General features: G+C 33.3%; 1 protein-coding gene across 5 annotated transcripts in view; it reads right to left on the bottom strand.

Annotated features, from left to right (window-relative positions):
* Window positions 1–1,309: 1,309 nt before the first annotated feature.
* LOC107221709 (flotillin-2) overlaps window positions 1,310–16,354 on the bottom strand; it is a 533,503-nt gene continuing 518,458 nt past the window's right edge. For 2 of the 5 annotated variants that reach the window (XM_046731133.1, XM_046731132.1), the window contains exons 3-8: window positions 11,425–11,657; window positions 11,010–11,129; window positions 10,649–10,863; window positions 10,341–10,524; window positions 7,349–7,495; window positions 1,310–7,263 (exon numbers count right to left, since the gene is read on the bottom strand). In XM_046731133.1, the coding sequence (XP_046587089.1) occupies window positions 7,234–7,263; window positions 7,349–7,495; window positions 10,341–10,524; window positions 10,649–10,863; window positions 11,010–11,129; window positions 11,425–11,657 (929 nt within the window). In that variant the 3' untranslated portion in view covers window positions 1,310–7,233. Of the gene's footprint in view, window positions 7,264–7,348; window positions 7,496–10,340; window positions 10,525–10,648; window positions 10,864–11,009; window positions 11,130–11,424; window positions 11,658–14,300; window positions 14,643–15,085; window positions 15,632–16,354 lie in introns of those variants that run through there. The other 3 variants (XM_046731136.1, XM_046731137.1, XM_046731135.1) reach the window with 3 other exon arrangements.

Genomic DNA, 16,354 nt, shown 5'->3' with positions numbered 1-16,354 from the left:
AAACTATGCTTGTATATGATACCATTTCACGAATAAAGTAGTTGTTTGTCTCGTAGTGACGTAGCATTAGGTAATTATTCGGAACTCTAGTGATAATTCTTGATTATCCAAGTTCTACGGAAAAAATTTCTCTTCGTAGATGGGGACTAATTATTTGACACAATGGAATAAGTAGATTCTGGCTAAGACAGGTAGGTAATTGTACATGCTGTACTGTATTAGGTTCTTCCGTTAAAAGTAATATTTTTTCGCTCCTATTTGCAAAACTTATACGCAGTAGAAAAAAAAAAAACGTCTTTCAAGAATACTTCTTCAATACAATTTAAAAAAATCGTCAACAAAATTGGGAGTTTTGTTATTTAAATAACATTGGATAGATGGTATTACTTAGCAGCATGTAATGATATTTATCTGATCCCTTTTAGCAGCAAAGACGTTTAAACATAAATATTTACGTCAAATTTATTTTGAAGACGCATAAGTTACGAATCGTCGAAGCTACAGATTTTCCTCCTTAGACATCTTTAGGAAGATTTGAATTGCCTATAAATTTGGCATTTGCATTATTATGGTACAGCCGATAACTTATCGACTTAATACGTTTAAAGATAAATTTTTACGTACAATTGACTTTCGAGGTTTAGAACGTTTGAGCTACGGATTTTCCCCAACAGTTCCTATTCCGTTGAAAATTCAATTCAAAAATAATGATTAAGAAAAAAAATGACACTTTTCACGAAATATTTAAATTAGAAAACTTCCATTTCCGATGGACCAACTGTGTAAAATTGGTTTTGACAGATATCCTGTCGCGAAAATTTTGAGTTTTGTTTTTATAAAAACCAATATTGCCTCCAATCGAGGATTCTGAATGCAATATAAATACATCATTTTTGCAACACCTGCTTGGTAAGTTTGATTTTCGAAGCCTGTAGAGCGTGCGTAAAATACCCCATTTCTGAAGTGCAAAAAAATAATGTTAGCGCATGCGCACGACTGATATGTCACATTTTCCATTCAATCCTAAGTTTATCATGCAAGGGCTTTTTTTGGCGTATGTGCACTTTCAAATAATTTAATTTCCCGTACTGCGTCATTCAGGGTAAGTTACGTGAGTTTAATTTTACGCTCTGTCAGTGGCACCTACGTTGTTTTTTTGAATCAAAATTTGAATCGAATATTTAAGTCGTGCGATTACAGAACGTACCTTTGCTTCGTGTCGCAAGCCACATTCGTTCAGGTGTCACTAATTTTGCTCACTTGTTACACAACATACCTACTATAGTAGACAAAAAATTGAATTTCAGTATTTAATTTGATGCTCCATTTATTAAAAATATTCACTAGTTCACATTGTGTATATTATAGGTATGTATCATCATTACTTTCAGAGTAGTAAGTAGAGTGTGACACAATCTTTACATTTCTGCTATCTACGTATATATTTTAAAACGTGTCTATGACACAACTTCCAAAATATATGATTTTATGTTTATTACTTATTCCTTACAAAAGACTAGATTTTTTTTATTTTTCTTCTAAACATTTAGGCAAATTTTTAATTTAATATAAGCATATTCATTTTTTCTATTTTTTTTTTTGTTTTGTTTGTTTTTTGGGAGTAATTTTTCTCTCTCAAGATTGCAGTTGGTCATGTTTAGGGATTCTCATCTCTAATAACTCGCACGATACGCTAATAATCATCAATTTTAAACCTTATATTGTAGATTAGTGCAATATTCAATTATATTTAAACCAATATTATAAATGATCATGATTAATTTATGAATAATTCGTGATTCAAATACTACACTGCTTAGTATTTCGAACACGTAATTTGTGTCTAGTATTTCCAATCATCGCAAGTATTTTACCATGTGCATCAAGAGAATGTGAGGAAAAATACGAAATGAATTTCGATGATTATTTGATTCGAATATTACTTTGCAGGTATAAACTATTTTTGTTATAAACTTGGGCTGAAAATAAAAAACAATTTATAGTATATTGAGTAACTGTCCCTTGTGAAATTTTCTGCCCTGCCAGAATATCTCTCGATATTTATTCTAAGGAAAATAATTTGTAGAAAAATGAGAAAAATATAACCTGAATAAATGTATATTTGTTTTAAAAAATCTGCAATAATTTGCCATGAAAAATATTTCACCAGGGTTGTGTGTGTTTGTGTGTTTGCACAATAAAATGAAGACGTATAGTGTAATTTTCGTGTGCAGTAAAAAGCTTGTCTGTATTGTGAAAGAAATATACATTTGTGTTTGTTTAAAGTTATTACATGAAACTATTGTAAGAATTAAATACAGTACAGATTTTCATTTGACAGAATTAAAATTTTTCCAACCACGTTCAGTGTAAATTATATAATTATTATTATTGTTGTTGTTATAATATTTTTAGCCTGAAGAATTCTATAGAAACTGATTGAATCGAATTCAGAATATTATGAATTAGAATGTAGTCAGATCTAGAAAATGGATAGAAATAGTTCTTCAAAACTTTAATATATATTTAGTGTTTTAATAGGATCTTTTAATCCAGATTAATTAAACATTGATTTAATGACAAAGGGACGTTACATCCTTGGCTATACACGAAGAGTTAATGTTTTTGGTTTTGTATATATACAAATAGTATATTTTAAAACCCCATTTAACGCATTGGCAGATATTGTTATTATTTTATTACCCGATACGCCTAAAATCAATTAATCATAAAATAATTGCAACAAAATTATAATTTCAAGTGCCTAGTGGTAGATGAATTGGTTTAATAAAGTATAACGAATACGAATAGTTCATTATAAAATGTGAAGTAAGACCACTAATTTCACATGTTAAGTTAAATTACGATATCTAAAAATAGCGCCCAATACAATATTTTTCGGTTTTCATCATTTTTACCAGGGAAAACTCGAATCAATATTTAAGCAGAATTGAGTACAATTAACGGATTCAGCTTTAGGACCTTCAGATTTTAATGAACTGATATTAGCGATAATTTCGTTATGTTTGACGATTGAAGATCCTAAAATTTCTATGAACTGATATTAAATAAACAACGTGCAGGAGTAAAAAGTAATGGAGCGAAGCCAAAGTTGGATCATAAATCTGTAATATTACACATAGGTACAGAGGACTAATTTCGTATAAAACTGAAGTTTGCTTGTTTCTTTTTGGTTTTTTCTCCTTTGTCCTAAATATCAATGGTCTAACGATAAATTATCGCTTATGTATAATTAATTTGACTGTATAACTATTTGTATACTAGAACAGTTGTTATGCACTTGAATTGTTTTATTTATAAGGTATGTAGGCATTTATTTTTGTTATTAGGGTTTACATAATTAAAAATATATAATATGTTGAATAATAAATGCTGAGATAAATTTAAATAATAAAAAGTTCTGGCTTTTCTCATTACATGTTTAAATATGCCGGTGTTAATACGACACGCAACATTATGAAATATATTCAGAACAAAATTTTTCTCAGCAAGATAAGGTATTGTATAAATTGGTAGCATGGAAAGTTCGCTCTATTTTTTGCCTATACAGAAATATTACGAGACGTAGAATATCAAAATTTGGTCAATATATAATATTTCATGAATTCTGCCCATGCCATAATTTATTATAGATTGTTCAAAAAATTTATTTTTTCTGCAAATTTCTCTATTGATTTTGAGCTTGGAACAGTTTTAAAAAAAAAGTGGTGAAAAGTATAGCCTTCGAAATGACGGAAAATTGTAGTTCTGATTTCAATATGAGTTGTACGAATTCTCTATGCCAACGTTAAACTTGTTAAGAAAACATGGTGAAATATTCATTAATACAGTAAATAATATAATACCAAGAAATACATCAGTTGAATTCTATACATGTATATAATATTATATACACAACATGGTGTTTGTTTTCAAATGATTGTTCATTTATCAAAATATTTATAGACTTGAAAAATCAACTTGGCAATTAGAAAGGTGCAAAAGAAAAAAGAGCATGTTAATAATAATTGCTTGTAGACGGACAATATAGTTAATAATGTAGTATGGGTGTAAAAAATAATAATAAAATATGAACATATGTATACGCCATTTGACAGCGCAGCACAGATCCTGAGAAAAACTGATTCGACTTATTATTTCTATCTGTTGTTATATCGAATCAACTTCATAGTTTCACAGAAGATTTAATATTTAAACATTTCATGTTTAAACCTCTACTTATATTTACACATAGAATTACAGAGGATCACTTTTTCACCTCCATTCTGCATTAACTATTATGGTATAGTTATAAGTTATCCATATGATGAACACACTGATTCAAAAGTTCCAATCACAATAGGGTTTGTAAATTTATTATTATTATTATTATTGTTATTATTATTATTATTACTATTACTATTTTCTGTGCAGGTATTATATTATAAATTACGTCATGTATATTATTATTAGGTAATTAATATTGTGTGTAAATGGGATACCACAATTAATATTATTATACTTCGACATGCCAATCATAAACTTGTTCACCGATCTCATAATTTGCACGCACATCATTATAATATAACATTACATTTCTAGGGTCTTTTACCTTGTTTACATTGTGTTATTAATTGTAAACTGTGATAATTACAATCGGTAAGGTCTACTTCTACATTGGATGTCTGTCATATCTGTATTTTTATAACTCAAATAACTCTAATTTGCCACTTCGGTGTACTGATAATGAAGTAATATGACTGGCATAATTTGAATCTCTATACATATTCGCAAACTGTTTTGAAGAAACACTTCTTCTAAAGGCTACAGCGTTGTAATGGAATATTCAATTGACTCAATTTTCTCCCAACAGATATTACTGGTATTCCAAAGTAAAGTTGAGTAAAATTCTAGATTTTAATGAACCCTCTCAAAATTTGGTGCTTTTGGAATTTTTTCAGCGTAACACGCAAGATTGTTGTTGAAAATAATTGGCGTTGAGCACTACAAAACGTATATAAAATGTAACAAAGTATTGTTGGCTCATAAATTTTTCTCAATTTCACTTTTAAGTAGGAATAACTTGCTGTAAACGTATTAGTTGACAAAGTATTCGATTGCGACACATCTGCAGTGCTTATATAAAATCGGGTTTCAAGTTGTATATGCTACTTCGAATGAACGTAATAGTTATCTTGCTATTGTGTTTATAATATGGCATAAAATTTTGTCGTACAGATAATAGTATTAATTACGGGAATCCTACGTTTGACAAACTTATAATGTACAATTCTTATGACAATGGTTGTTTCATTATACAATTGAATGTTTTTGAATATTGGATAATCAGCAATATGTATAACTTGGATGTTGTGGTGCGATGTGTTAATATCAGTTTTTTCCAAGATATATAGTTATTTTTTTGCGCTCAGTTAATAGTGTTAAACTGTGTAATTTGTATCAATATTATTGCCTGAATTTGATGTATATTCTGATAATCAGTTGTACAGTAATGGGTATTCATTTTATAACATTGATTGAAAAGTATTACAACTGTCACAAGTTTTCTGTATTGCATAATATGTAACATAGGCTGGCTAAAGAGTAAAAACTGACCATGCGAAGATACGTAATAATTGATATAAATGTATGTAATAGTATTAGTAATAGGAGAGTAACGTGAGATTATAATATACAAATATTTGGCAATGTACAATGAATACATCGGTATAATAATAAGTATAAAATAAAATAATAAAGTAAGCATTGTTAATATCATAAGAGTTGCGGTGAAAACAACAGGGAGTTGTTTGTACACTTACCAATTATCATTCTATAAGTTGTTTTTTCTGTTTTATTCTTTCATTTTTTTTTAAATTTTATTTACTGAACAAATTTGAAAAGACATTACCTAGTTATCCCTTGTTTTTTTAACTATTTTTTCTTAGTATTTTTATTCATGAGGAAAAAATATAATTTTTCTACATTCTTGCGACAAAATGAAGAATAATTTCTCTCTTATACTTTTGAGACTTTGCGCGATGATCAAATAACGCACTGAAATTTTTATTATGCGCACATTTGAATTTGATGTATAAGCAGTCCGTTTTCTGAATCCATCAAATTCTTATTCATTCAATTGAAAGAAAGAATTAACCGACATGAGAAAAAAAATAATTGTCAATCTAACTATAAAATAGTATTTCTGCCTGTTGATGACGAATTAATAGATCAAATACATTTACTACATCGAAATATGAAACAGCTAAGGCAAGTCACGTGAATCGTAATCTATACGTATTAACAGTTGAACTTTTCATCTATACGTAATATAATGTAAGAAGTTTCCATTTGGAAAAATTTTAACTTCCGTTGAAATCAACGCGTATAATTTTTTTGGGTTGTTCTTTAATTCTTTAATTTTAATTTAATTTTAACTGTGCATTAAAAATTTATTGTTTTCAATGAGGTTTGTCTGATACATACCTGCTTTCTCTAGAATGAATTGTTATTTTGCAAACTTTGAACCCATATATCCAGTTATTTTGTACAAATATCACACGAGCAATTCAATATAGGATAAATTCACCTGCATTTGAGCAGTTCAGGGTGCATTTTTGTGGAGCGACATTAGACTCATTTTTCACGATTGACCGACTTCTCTCTCTTCAATTAATCGTAGACCATGAGACAAACGTCGATCCGTACGATGTGTCCTGAATTGATTCAATGCAGGCAGCTTTACTTATATTAAATTATTCATGTAACATTGCCACAAACTAACATGATATATCAAGTGGTGAATGTAAATTTGGAAATATATGTATATTGTAACGTTTCAAATGCACATGTATACAATTATGTATAATATCTATGTGTAAGAAGAAGATGGTACAAACGGAAAGAAAGGTATTACGATGACTCAGAACACAACACTGAATTAGCTGAAATTCATGAAGCGTGGGAAGTGCGTTTCAATTAATCATTGCCTTCGGTACATACAACAATTCGTTTTTGGTTTTTTAATCATGGCCAAAGACCAAGTAATCCAGTAATCCAGATTCAAAAAGCAAAAATTTGTTCCTTCAGGGAAAAAGGGGAGTGGGCGATAGGGTAGAGAATTGATTGGCAGTATGCATAACGTGTTGTTTGAATTTGCCTTTTCTTTAACCGTTTGATCTGCTGTATAAGAGTAAAATTTCATTTCCAGATCCTATCAGTGGTTGCTCGTGATTACTTGGCCCCTGGTATTTTTCCAAGAACCTGAAATCGTAAGGGTTCAGTATTCATTATTTTGAAATTATAATGCGATTATTGAATAAAATGTTCAATAAAATTGATTCCTCACTTTGGAAAGATCAACACCTGTTAATGCTTGAACTGCTGGTGGGACTTGGCCTACGAGACGTGTGATTTCTGAACTGGTTCCGTCGCCACCTCCCAAAAGCACAATCTCTTCCGTCTTGGCCAATGGCGCAGCTACTTCGGCTGCAATCTAGACGTAAACATAAATTTTACAATTTGTCAAAGAGTTTCATAATCTTTTCCAAATCAATATAAAGTTTTGTTTTTCTTTATCGCATCACTAAGTTCCTCCTGCTTATGGAGGGTAGAGGTAAGGGGAAGTATCTCATGTGGGTTTTCAACTGAAAAAGTGGTACTTAGTGGTTCAACAAGTCCCCAGAATGGGACTAATAAGCAATCGGGGTTCAATCTGATTGGCAGTTTCTTGAAAATGTGGAACTTTTGCTACAGCAACGCCATCTTAATTTTACTTCATTTTATGGACACTTTCTACACACGGGGATAGTCCTCTTTACCTCTACCCTCCATACTTCTGATCCTCCTGATGTAACTTCATTAAAGGTGCTATCCAGTGACAAAAAATGTTCAAATGCTAGCCAAATACAGAGAGGAGTTTGTGTGAGAGTATAGATTGCGCGGCTGTGCAACGTAAGCGGGGTGGTATACTCGCATAAGTTATGTGTTTCCCCCGCCAAGTTACCGATTAGATTGAGAGGTCCGGTCCAGCTGTTGCTCTCTCTTTCTAATTACGGCTTCAGCTCGGTGTACCAGCCGCGCAGTTTACCTCTATAAGTCTATGGTTGAGAGTCTGAGAGAGCCTAGCTGATATTTTTCGGGTTCTTCATTTAGTCGTGCCCTCTACCACGGAATAGATTTTTGGAACTAATTTTCGAGGTGCTTGTGTCACTTCTTCGATGTCCTCTGCCCCTCGATATTAGGTACATTCTAAATTGTTTCGTACATTTTCTTAATATTATGCAATTTTGTGTTTTCTTCGACCACTTGCGCGGTTGGTCCTTTTTTCCATCTTTTTTGTAAAACAAAATAATCGTAATCACAACCTAGTTAATCCGCATACATGCGTGCGTCAGACGGATTCATTAAATGTTTGCTGAGCACTAAATAAATTTCCGAAAATACCCGAAGGTATTTTCGAGGACAAGACATCTGGCGTACAATACAAGTATTTATCAAATATTATCTGTTGTCGTTAGGATGTCACAATAATAGAATAGGTTATCGTTGTATATATGATGCAAGTACCGAAATTCTTACCCGCACTAGTGGGAAAAGCCGGACCCAAAGGGCAGGGGTAGTTCAGGGCAAATAAAAAGGCTCAAAATATTATCTATACATACTTGAAACTTCCTCATTGGCCTAACTTCCGTAAAAATGATAGGAACCTTCATCGTGAGTAAATGAAACTGGCAAATCTATTGAACTATCTCCACATCCATTTTAGTTTATTCACCGGCGCCTGTTTGGTGTTGGTGAAATTTGGGTGTACGTGGGCCATTGAGTTATTCATCTAAATCATTGTCCTTCTTTCTCTTGAAAATTCTTCCACAAAAATCTTCGGTTGCCGTAACCAGAGCAATCACACGTAAATAGTGATAATTCGTATCATAAACAGTCACCGTCGAGCACGCAGAGCCGCCCACAGCCCGAATCATCAAAATCGACTAAAGGTGAGTGACAACTTTTATTTCAAAAGCTCATCTCCTCTCAGTACGAGCTCAACCAAAAGAGGAAAACTCTGCGTTCATCTCAGGTAAACCGTGTTCAAGAATTTTGTCTTAGTGCGAGCGTCGAATTATTACGGCATTTGGTTCTTTTTTAAATAAGTATCATCACGGGAGCAGTGGATGTCTGTAATTAGTTCGATTTCGACTACTGATCTACATAAATGTATTTTATATAACGCGAACATGTTTTACGCGTTTTTCCAAGCGTGTTTTCGGTACGAAAAGTAGCCGTTTCTATGACGGTCGAGTGAGTCTGCGAATGCGCGTGTGCGGAGTACTGAAAAGACTACTTTTAAGTCCTGGGAATTAAAAGTGGTCTTTTCTGTACTGCGCGCACGCGCTGTTGTGAAGAAATCTGACATTACGCGACCCTAACCTCAACTTCGTGAAAAAACGCGTAATATACTCTTGTTATATAAGGAATCGTGTGCAACAAGGAGGAACGGTGTTTTTGCCTCGCGTATTAGCAATTTGCAGCTTTGGTTCTTACAAGCATACTCGCCTTCGGCTCATATTGCAAACTTAAGCTCGACTCGAAAAGACTGAGTTTGCCTCCTTGTTACACAATATGCTATTGTATCATTCACTGCTTTCACGATGTTAAATACGGCAAAGAATTTGTCGGTTATCTCCATGCATTTACGGACCAAGTACCTCGAAAATTAGTTCCAAAAACCTGTGTCATTTCAGAAGGCGTCACCAATTGTAAGTCAGGAACATGAAAAATGCGAGCGGGGCTCTGTCAGGCTCCTCTCTGCCAAATGGTCGTAGTTAATTGTAAAAGTTGTTTTTTGAGGTGTATTTTACTTTTTACATGAAATTATTGAGCAAATACGTAATAATCATGAATGTTGGTGTAGTAAGAGCAAAATGACGTCCGAAGTAATGATCAGTTAATCGTTTTAGGTATATTAAGCAAAGGTCAAGGTACAGAAAACTTCACGTAAGCCGTTGGACTTATGAAGCTGAAGCTAGCAGCTGGAGCCAGCAGTTAAACGTGTTAAAATTTTTGAAAATATAATAATGAAGTCCAGTTCAGTCTCATAATTCTATAAAAGTGTTGGGGTTTCAAGTTCTTTCGCAAATTTTTGGAATTTGAACGTTTGGCTGCTAATTCTGGCTGCTAGCTTCAGGCTCGTGTTGGAATTTCATTTCATGGTATTGAGTCGACGTAGGGTAAAATGAGCGATAAAAACCCGATTGAAAAATGAAATATGATCAGGCTGCTGTAGTATATTCACCACCACAAAATGGCATCTTATTAAATAGAATGATGTTCATGATGAATACCTTTGGCATAGCAGTAAGGATGATGTTGAGAATGGCAGCATCGCCATATTTCTTGTAGATCTGTGCTTTCATTCGCATTCTTTCAGCATCCGATTTCCCAACGGCTTCCATTGCCTCCGCTTCAGCTTTACCAATTAACCGGATCCTTTCGGCGTCGGCTGTTGCAGCGCCGACCGTTTGTGTCCTGGAAAATGATTTTAATTAATATCTTTAATGACGAATAAAAATTCGTGAATAAAAAAAAACTTCGTCTTGGAGCCGACGAAATTCATGTTTACACCGTCTGACGAAGTATATTAAAAAAAAACCTTTTTCCTTCGGCTACTCTGCCCATTTTGTAGTGTTCCGCTTCAGCTGGAAGTCGCACGGTACTTCGAAGCTCATGTTCCTTACGACGAACCTCTTGTTCCTCGACTTCGATCTGCTTGCGCCTCTCGACGACTTCGATTTGGATTTCTTCGTTTCGTATTCGTTGCTTGATTTTTGCAGCCTGGAGCTCGTAGGCTAGCTGAGCTTCGGCTTTCTGAATATTACGAATCAGGTGAATTGTTTATACATCGAGATTTTATGATTCATGAATAAGTTTAGAATATATGTAAAACTAAATTATTATAATAATCGAACGATGAATCGTTAATATTAAAGATATTAATCTTTATCCCGACTCACCGCCGTGTTTATTTCTTGATCAAAAAGTGCCTTCTGCAGTTGGAAAAGTCGCGCATTGTCTTCGATTTTAGTGTCGGTATTGTACTTTATGTCCATCGCTGATTTCTCGCATTCCGCTTCCTAATAAATTATACATTCTTATTTTGTTACATATAATACGAGATCGATTTTTCGAAGATTTTCAAAAGAAACAAGACAAATCCTGAATATTTCATTTCGTTCGAGAGTTGTATTTATTTTTAAAAAGTGGTTCATCGTTGATAAGCTTGAAGAGAAGTGAAATTTTAGATCGAATTGTGGCAAAAATTGAGCAAAATAACTTCAAAAGAGTTGAAAAGACTACAATTGGACCGAAAAATTCAAACTAAAGAGCAAATTTTTGCCATTTAATTAATGACGATGGGTGAAGTCTTACTCGAATTCCAGCATCTCGGTTCGCCTCGGCGACGCCGACGTCAGCGTCTCGTTTCACAGCGGCTGTTTGGGCTTTCCCGAGGGAAGCCAGGTATTGAACGTCATCATAGACGTCTTTGATGGTGAAAGAGAGGATCTCAATGCCCATGCGGCCCACGTCAGGCGCTGCCACTTCGCGTACTAGCGCTGCGAACTGGTCGCGATCTTTGTATACCTCTTCTACGGAAAGAGTTCCTGCGAAAATTTGGTAAATGAGGTGTTACTTACGGAAAACCATCTTCTAAATACAAAATATTACGACTCTCAGGATTTCTACATTTTTAGAAATAAACTTCAGTAACCAGTTGGTACAACATTATTTTTGACTAATGTTACACGACTCTTAGTCGGCTTTAACCCCTTAGCAGTATAGCGAAATAGTATGTTGTGTAACAAGGAGGCAAACTCGGTCTTTTCGGGCTCAGCGTAACTTTGCAATATGAGTTTAGGTGAGCACGCATACGAGTATTATGCTTGTACGAGCCGAACACGAATATTGCAAATACACGGAGACAAAAATCTGAGAAAAATGACCCTGCTGTTACTAATCGTGATGTAAAAGACACCTAATGTAGTTTTTATTGATGCATGTTACAAAAATTATGGGTTTTTATGAAAAAAATTACTACCTTGCTTAGAAACTATGTATTTCGGCAGCATAAAATTTAAAATGTGACGATGCATTTTTCTGATGCAGCACAGTAAAAACTGCATTAGGTGTCTTTTACATCACGATTATAGTAACAGCAGGGTAATTTTTCTCAGATTCATCTCTCCGTGTACATGAGACGAAACGAACGTTGTCTCCGTGTTGCACACGATTCTGTATAGGTATAACAAGAGTATGTTACGCGTTTTTTCACGAAGAACGAAGCTGAGGTTAGCGACGTGTAATATCAGATTGGTTCGCAACAGCGCATGCGCGCAGTACAGAAAAAACCACTTCCAACTCCCCGGACTTGAAAGTGGTCTTTTCAGTACTCCGCGCATGCGTATTCGCAAACTCATTCGACCGTCACTTCCGGTACTTTATGTACAGAAAACACGAATGGAGAACCGCGTAAAATATGCTCGCGTTATATAAATGCCATTTTCGTGCCACTTTTGTGCCCAAAAAAAATGTCACAGATTCCTATGATTTCAGCACCAATGTTTTTGAGATCCCTGAATTTGAATCTGAAATTAAATTTTTTAAATTTAAAATAGCATATCCGATATGGCGGATGCAAATTCGAAAAATATTTGATTTTAACCAAAGTAAGTATCTCAAAGTTTCTGAGGTCGCTGAATTTGAATCTGAATCCATTATGGTGGTTGCCAATTTGAATTTTGAGCTGATCGAATTGATTTGAATTTGGGTGCCTAAATGCGAGAAAATATATAACATAATATAAAAAGTGATATCAACGCTAAAGACACAAATTTTGGTCCAGATTTAACTACTTTTTGTATTTTCTCCCGCCATATTGGATACGTTATTTTGAATTCTGTAAATCTGATTTCAGATTCGGATTCAGCGACCTCAAAAATTGTAAATAACCAAGCAATAGTCGAATCAATATTGTAAAAACATGTTTTTTTTCAATTGCTCACATATGTGTCATAACACAAAAGGGGCACGACTCTTTGCCGCCCATATGTGTCACCACATTCGAGGGGTTAAGTTGCACTCGAGCCTAATATCAGCCAAAAATGATTTCGAGGTAGCCGGGAAGTCGTAGCTCCGAAACAATCATTCTGAGAGCAAAGCTGCGTATGACTTACTTTTACTTCTTATTAGATTGATGGATGAAAAGTACCTACGTTTTTTGCTTGACTAGTATCTTAACAAGCAGTAGTAACTACGTATTGCCAATCGAATCGCCGAATATTGGTGGATAATTCAGAATTTTCTATTCAATGGTTACGTTCAACAATAAGTTCATGGCAGTCTCCGAGGACAAAGGGCTTTGACAAAGGACTTTCAAGATTACTTTTCGGACTTCACATCGAGTGAAAAAAAAAATACCAACACTGGATAATCGAATGAGGAATAAACAACTTTGTTTTCAACTTTGTTCTCGAAATGAGCTTTCTGAAGTCATGGCTTGCTAAAGTACTAATTTGGCATGAAATAAACATGGCATCCGGTCAAAATAAAAAAAAAACCAAAAGTAACAAAAACTGTCGCAGATTATATAATGCGAAAAAAATAGTCAGATACAACTTTTGCTCAGAATGATCGTTCGGAAGCTACAGTACGTTGCTCAAGTTTAGTTTTGCAGATACAGAACTATTGAGAGTTATCAATTTTTGGGGTTTTAGTGGACTTTTATATCCTTGCTGACATCGTTTTCTAAACTTCGCTTTGTAGAACACTTTACGGAAAAATTATCATCTTTCAGAGATAATGAATGCAACTTTTATACACATACAAAAAATTTTGGAGCGAATTTTTTTTGAAATTTCCATAATATACTTTATGGAATGATTGAGACAAATTTATCCACATATCCCTGAAAATATGGGACACATATGATTAAAAAACTGCTCTGAAAAATTATATCTTGTGAATTTCGAAAATATTCAGGAGCATCTCATTGACAACTCGAAAAATTCAGCGCACAATTTTCTCTGTAAATTTAAAATTTACTCATCTTTTGAACTTGTCAAATTTTGGTTATAAAGGGTTCAAAAAAGTTGCAATAAAAATCTCAACAAGGTTTCCTAGATTTAACACAGGAAAGTTAAATAATTGAGTATACGAGGCATACATAGATATATGGCAATAAGAAATGTGAAAGATATATTTTATTTGCACAAAAAATAATACCTAATTTGAGAATTATTATTATATACCTTTGAACAATCGCTACAGTAGCCAGAATTGTCATTGCAATATTAATACACCCCATCCAAACAATCGACATCGCGTATCAAACTGTCGGAATGACCAAGTCTTTGAATAGCACTGAACAATAATTTGTCACGACTGTTTGACGCAGACAAAGATTATATAAAGTTATCACACAGCTGTCAGTGATTTATCACTTTATCTTGATCTTCGTTAGGTGTGTATATAATATAAAAAATGATTGCGAAGTGTTGGAGAAATCCTTCTAGCGTTAACAATTGACGCAATACGTAATTTTGTATTATAAATTCAAATACTACGATAATAGAAACCGGATTTTGACGATTGTAAAGAACTAAGTGAATACCTAATGAAAATTATCAGAGTAAAATAGCAACTATAAATATTTATTTAGAGTATGAATCTTATAATACGTTGTCACGAATATATTTTCTCTGTAATTTCAGAAGCTCAAAATCAATCGAATTTTTGCAATGAAGTTTTAATATATAGGCAGAAAACGTTCCATTCCTCCGATTTTGAATATCGCGGAGATATTGAAGGCAGCGACAAACAAAATTATATAGGCATGTAATATACTGATCCTGAATTGAAGCATGGAAATTACTTTAGATTGGTCAACACCTCGGGGAAATACCAATGCGCAACTATCAAGCAGTAGAGTATTTAATGACTTGCAGCTCGTTACGATAAATTTAACAATAACTGCGCGGAGGTCAAGGCAATTAGCAAATATAGTCTATAACAATCGCATGATACACTGCAATACCTCGTAATATGCGGTTCAGAATTTTTTCCCGACTGCAAAAAGCGTTGATTTTTTTATTCCATTCAGTCTAAAAGATTATATAACGAACTCGAAGAACGAAAAAAAAATATTAAAATTTGAAATTTTCCGTTGGTAGTAGACTTATTTCAGTAAATGTATAATAATTAGATGCATTATTGAATGTACGCTTAACGAAATCGCTTTGTTACTTTGATTTTTCAGTAACACCTGCAAACTTGTATGTGGAATAAAAAAAATCGTTTAGGCAAGTTATTAGACGTTGATTTGTCAATTATTTGAATAAAACAATATTAAGCCGTTTAAAAAAACTGTTGATTTATTTTACTTTTCGAATAAACGGCACGAACAAAAATTAGTCTAATTGAAAGGAATGTTTCTTTTTAAGATGTGAGCGAATTTTTTCCGATTTGAACGGGTCGAATATGTTACAGTGCCGGAAAAGAGAGAAGAATCGATGTTGTTCGTTATTTACGCGAAATGCAACTGATTGTGAGCAGAGAGCCTGACACCTTATATTGTACCATGCCTTACATGCTGGTGAATTAGTACTGAAGAACGAACGAACTTGTGGAGCGAGTAGGAAGTTCTTAGTGTGTACAACAATTGAAACGACCTTTTTTATTAGCAGCTGTATTATACGTATAGTAAAACAGTTGTAGGTCTAACTTATTATGCTGTTGATGAAATAAGAAACGTGTCTAGAAAATTAGGTACAAATTGCATTTGATCTAATTTGTTCGGATCGAGGACACGTCAAGGACTAATTGGATTCCTAATGCACCTAATTCAAGGTAAATTGAGTTATATAACGTATGGCTTATACATTCAGAGCAACGTCTGATCAAGTTCAAAAGAAATATTAAGAAAAACAATTTTAATTTAAAAAGCATTTTTTTACAATGCATATTTTTTGCGCTCGACCAAAGAGATTCATTACGGGAAAAAGATATGTTTAATCAAAACCATATCGAAGATATGTTAACTTTTTCACACGTTCAGGAAATGTTGCTTGCACGGAAATAAATTTTCACGCGAACTCAGTAAATTTACATATTTAATTTTGAAAAATTGATGTAATTTCTGTGTCAGAATTTAAATGAAAAATAATAATTTCTCTTGATTTAATTACCAAAGATGTTTTATCAATTGAAGGGTTAAAATTATCAAGTAGAGCTTTCACATGGATTTATAATTTCAAATAGCTTGAAGACGGTTATAAATTTAGTATTTTTATTTAATTGGGTTGAT

This window comes from Neodiprion lecontei, chromosome 2, assembly GCF_021901455.1.
Source record: "Neodiprion lecontei isolate iyNeoLeco1 chromosome 2, iyNeoLeco1.1, whole genome shotgun sequence".
NCBI classification, from domain to species: Eukaryota; Metazoa; Arthropoda; class Insecta; order Hymenoptera; family Diprionidae; genus Neodiprion; species Neodiprion lecontei.
The sequence above is the reverse complement of the archived record's forward strand: the minus strand, read 5'-3'. Positions and strand labels throughout refer to the sequence as shown.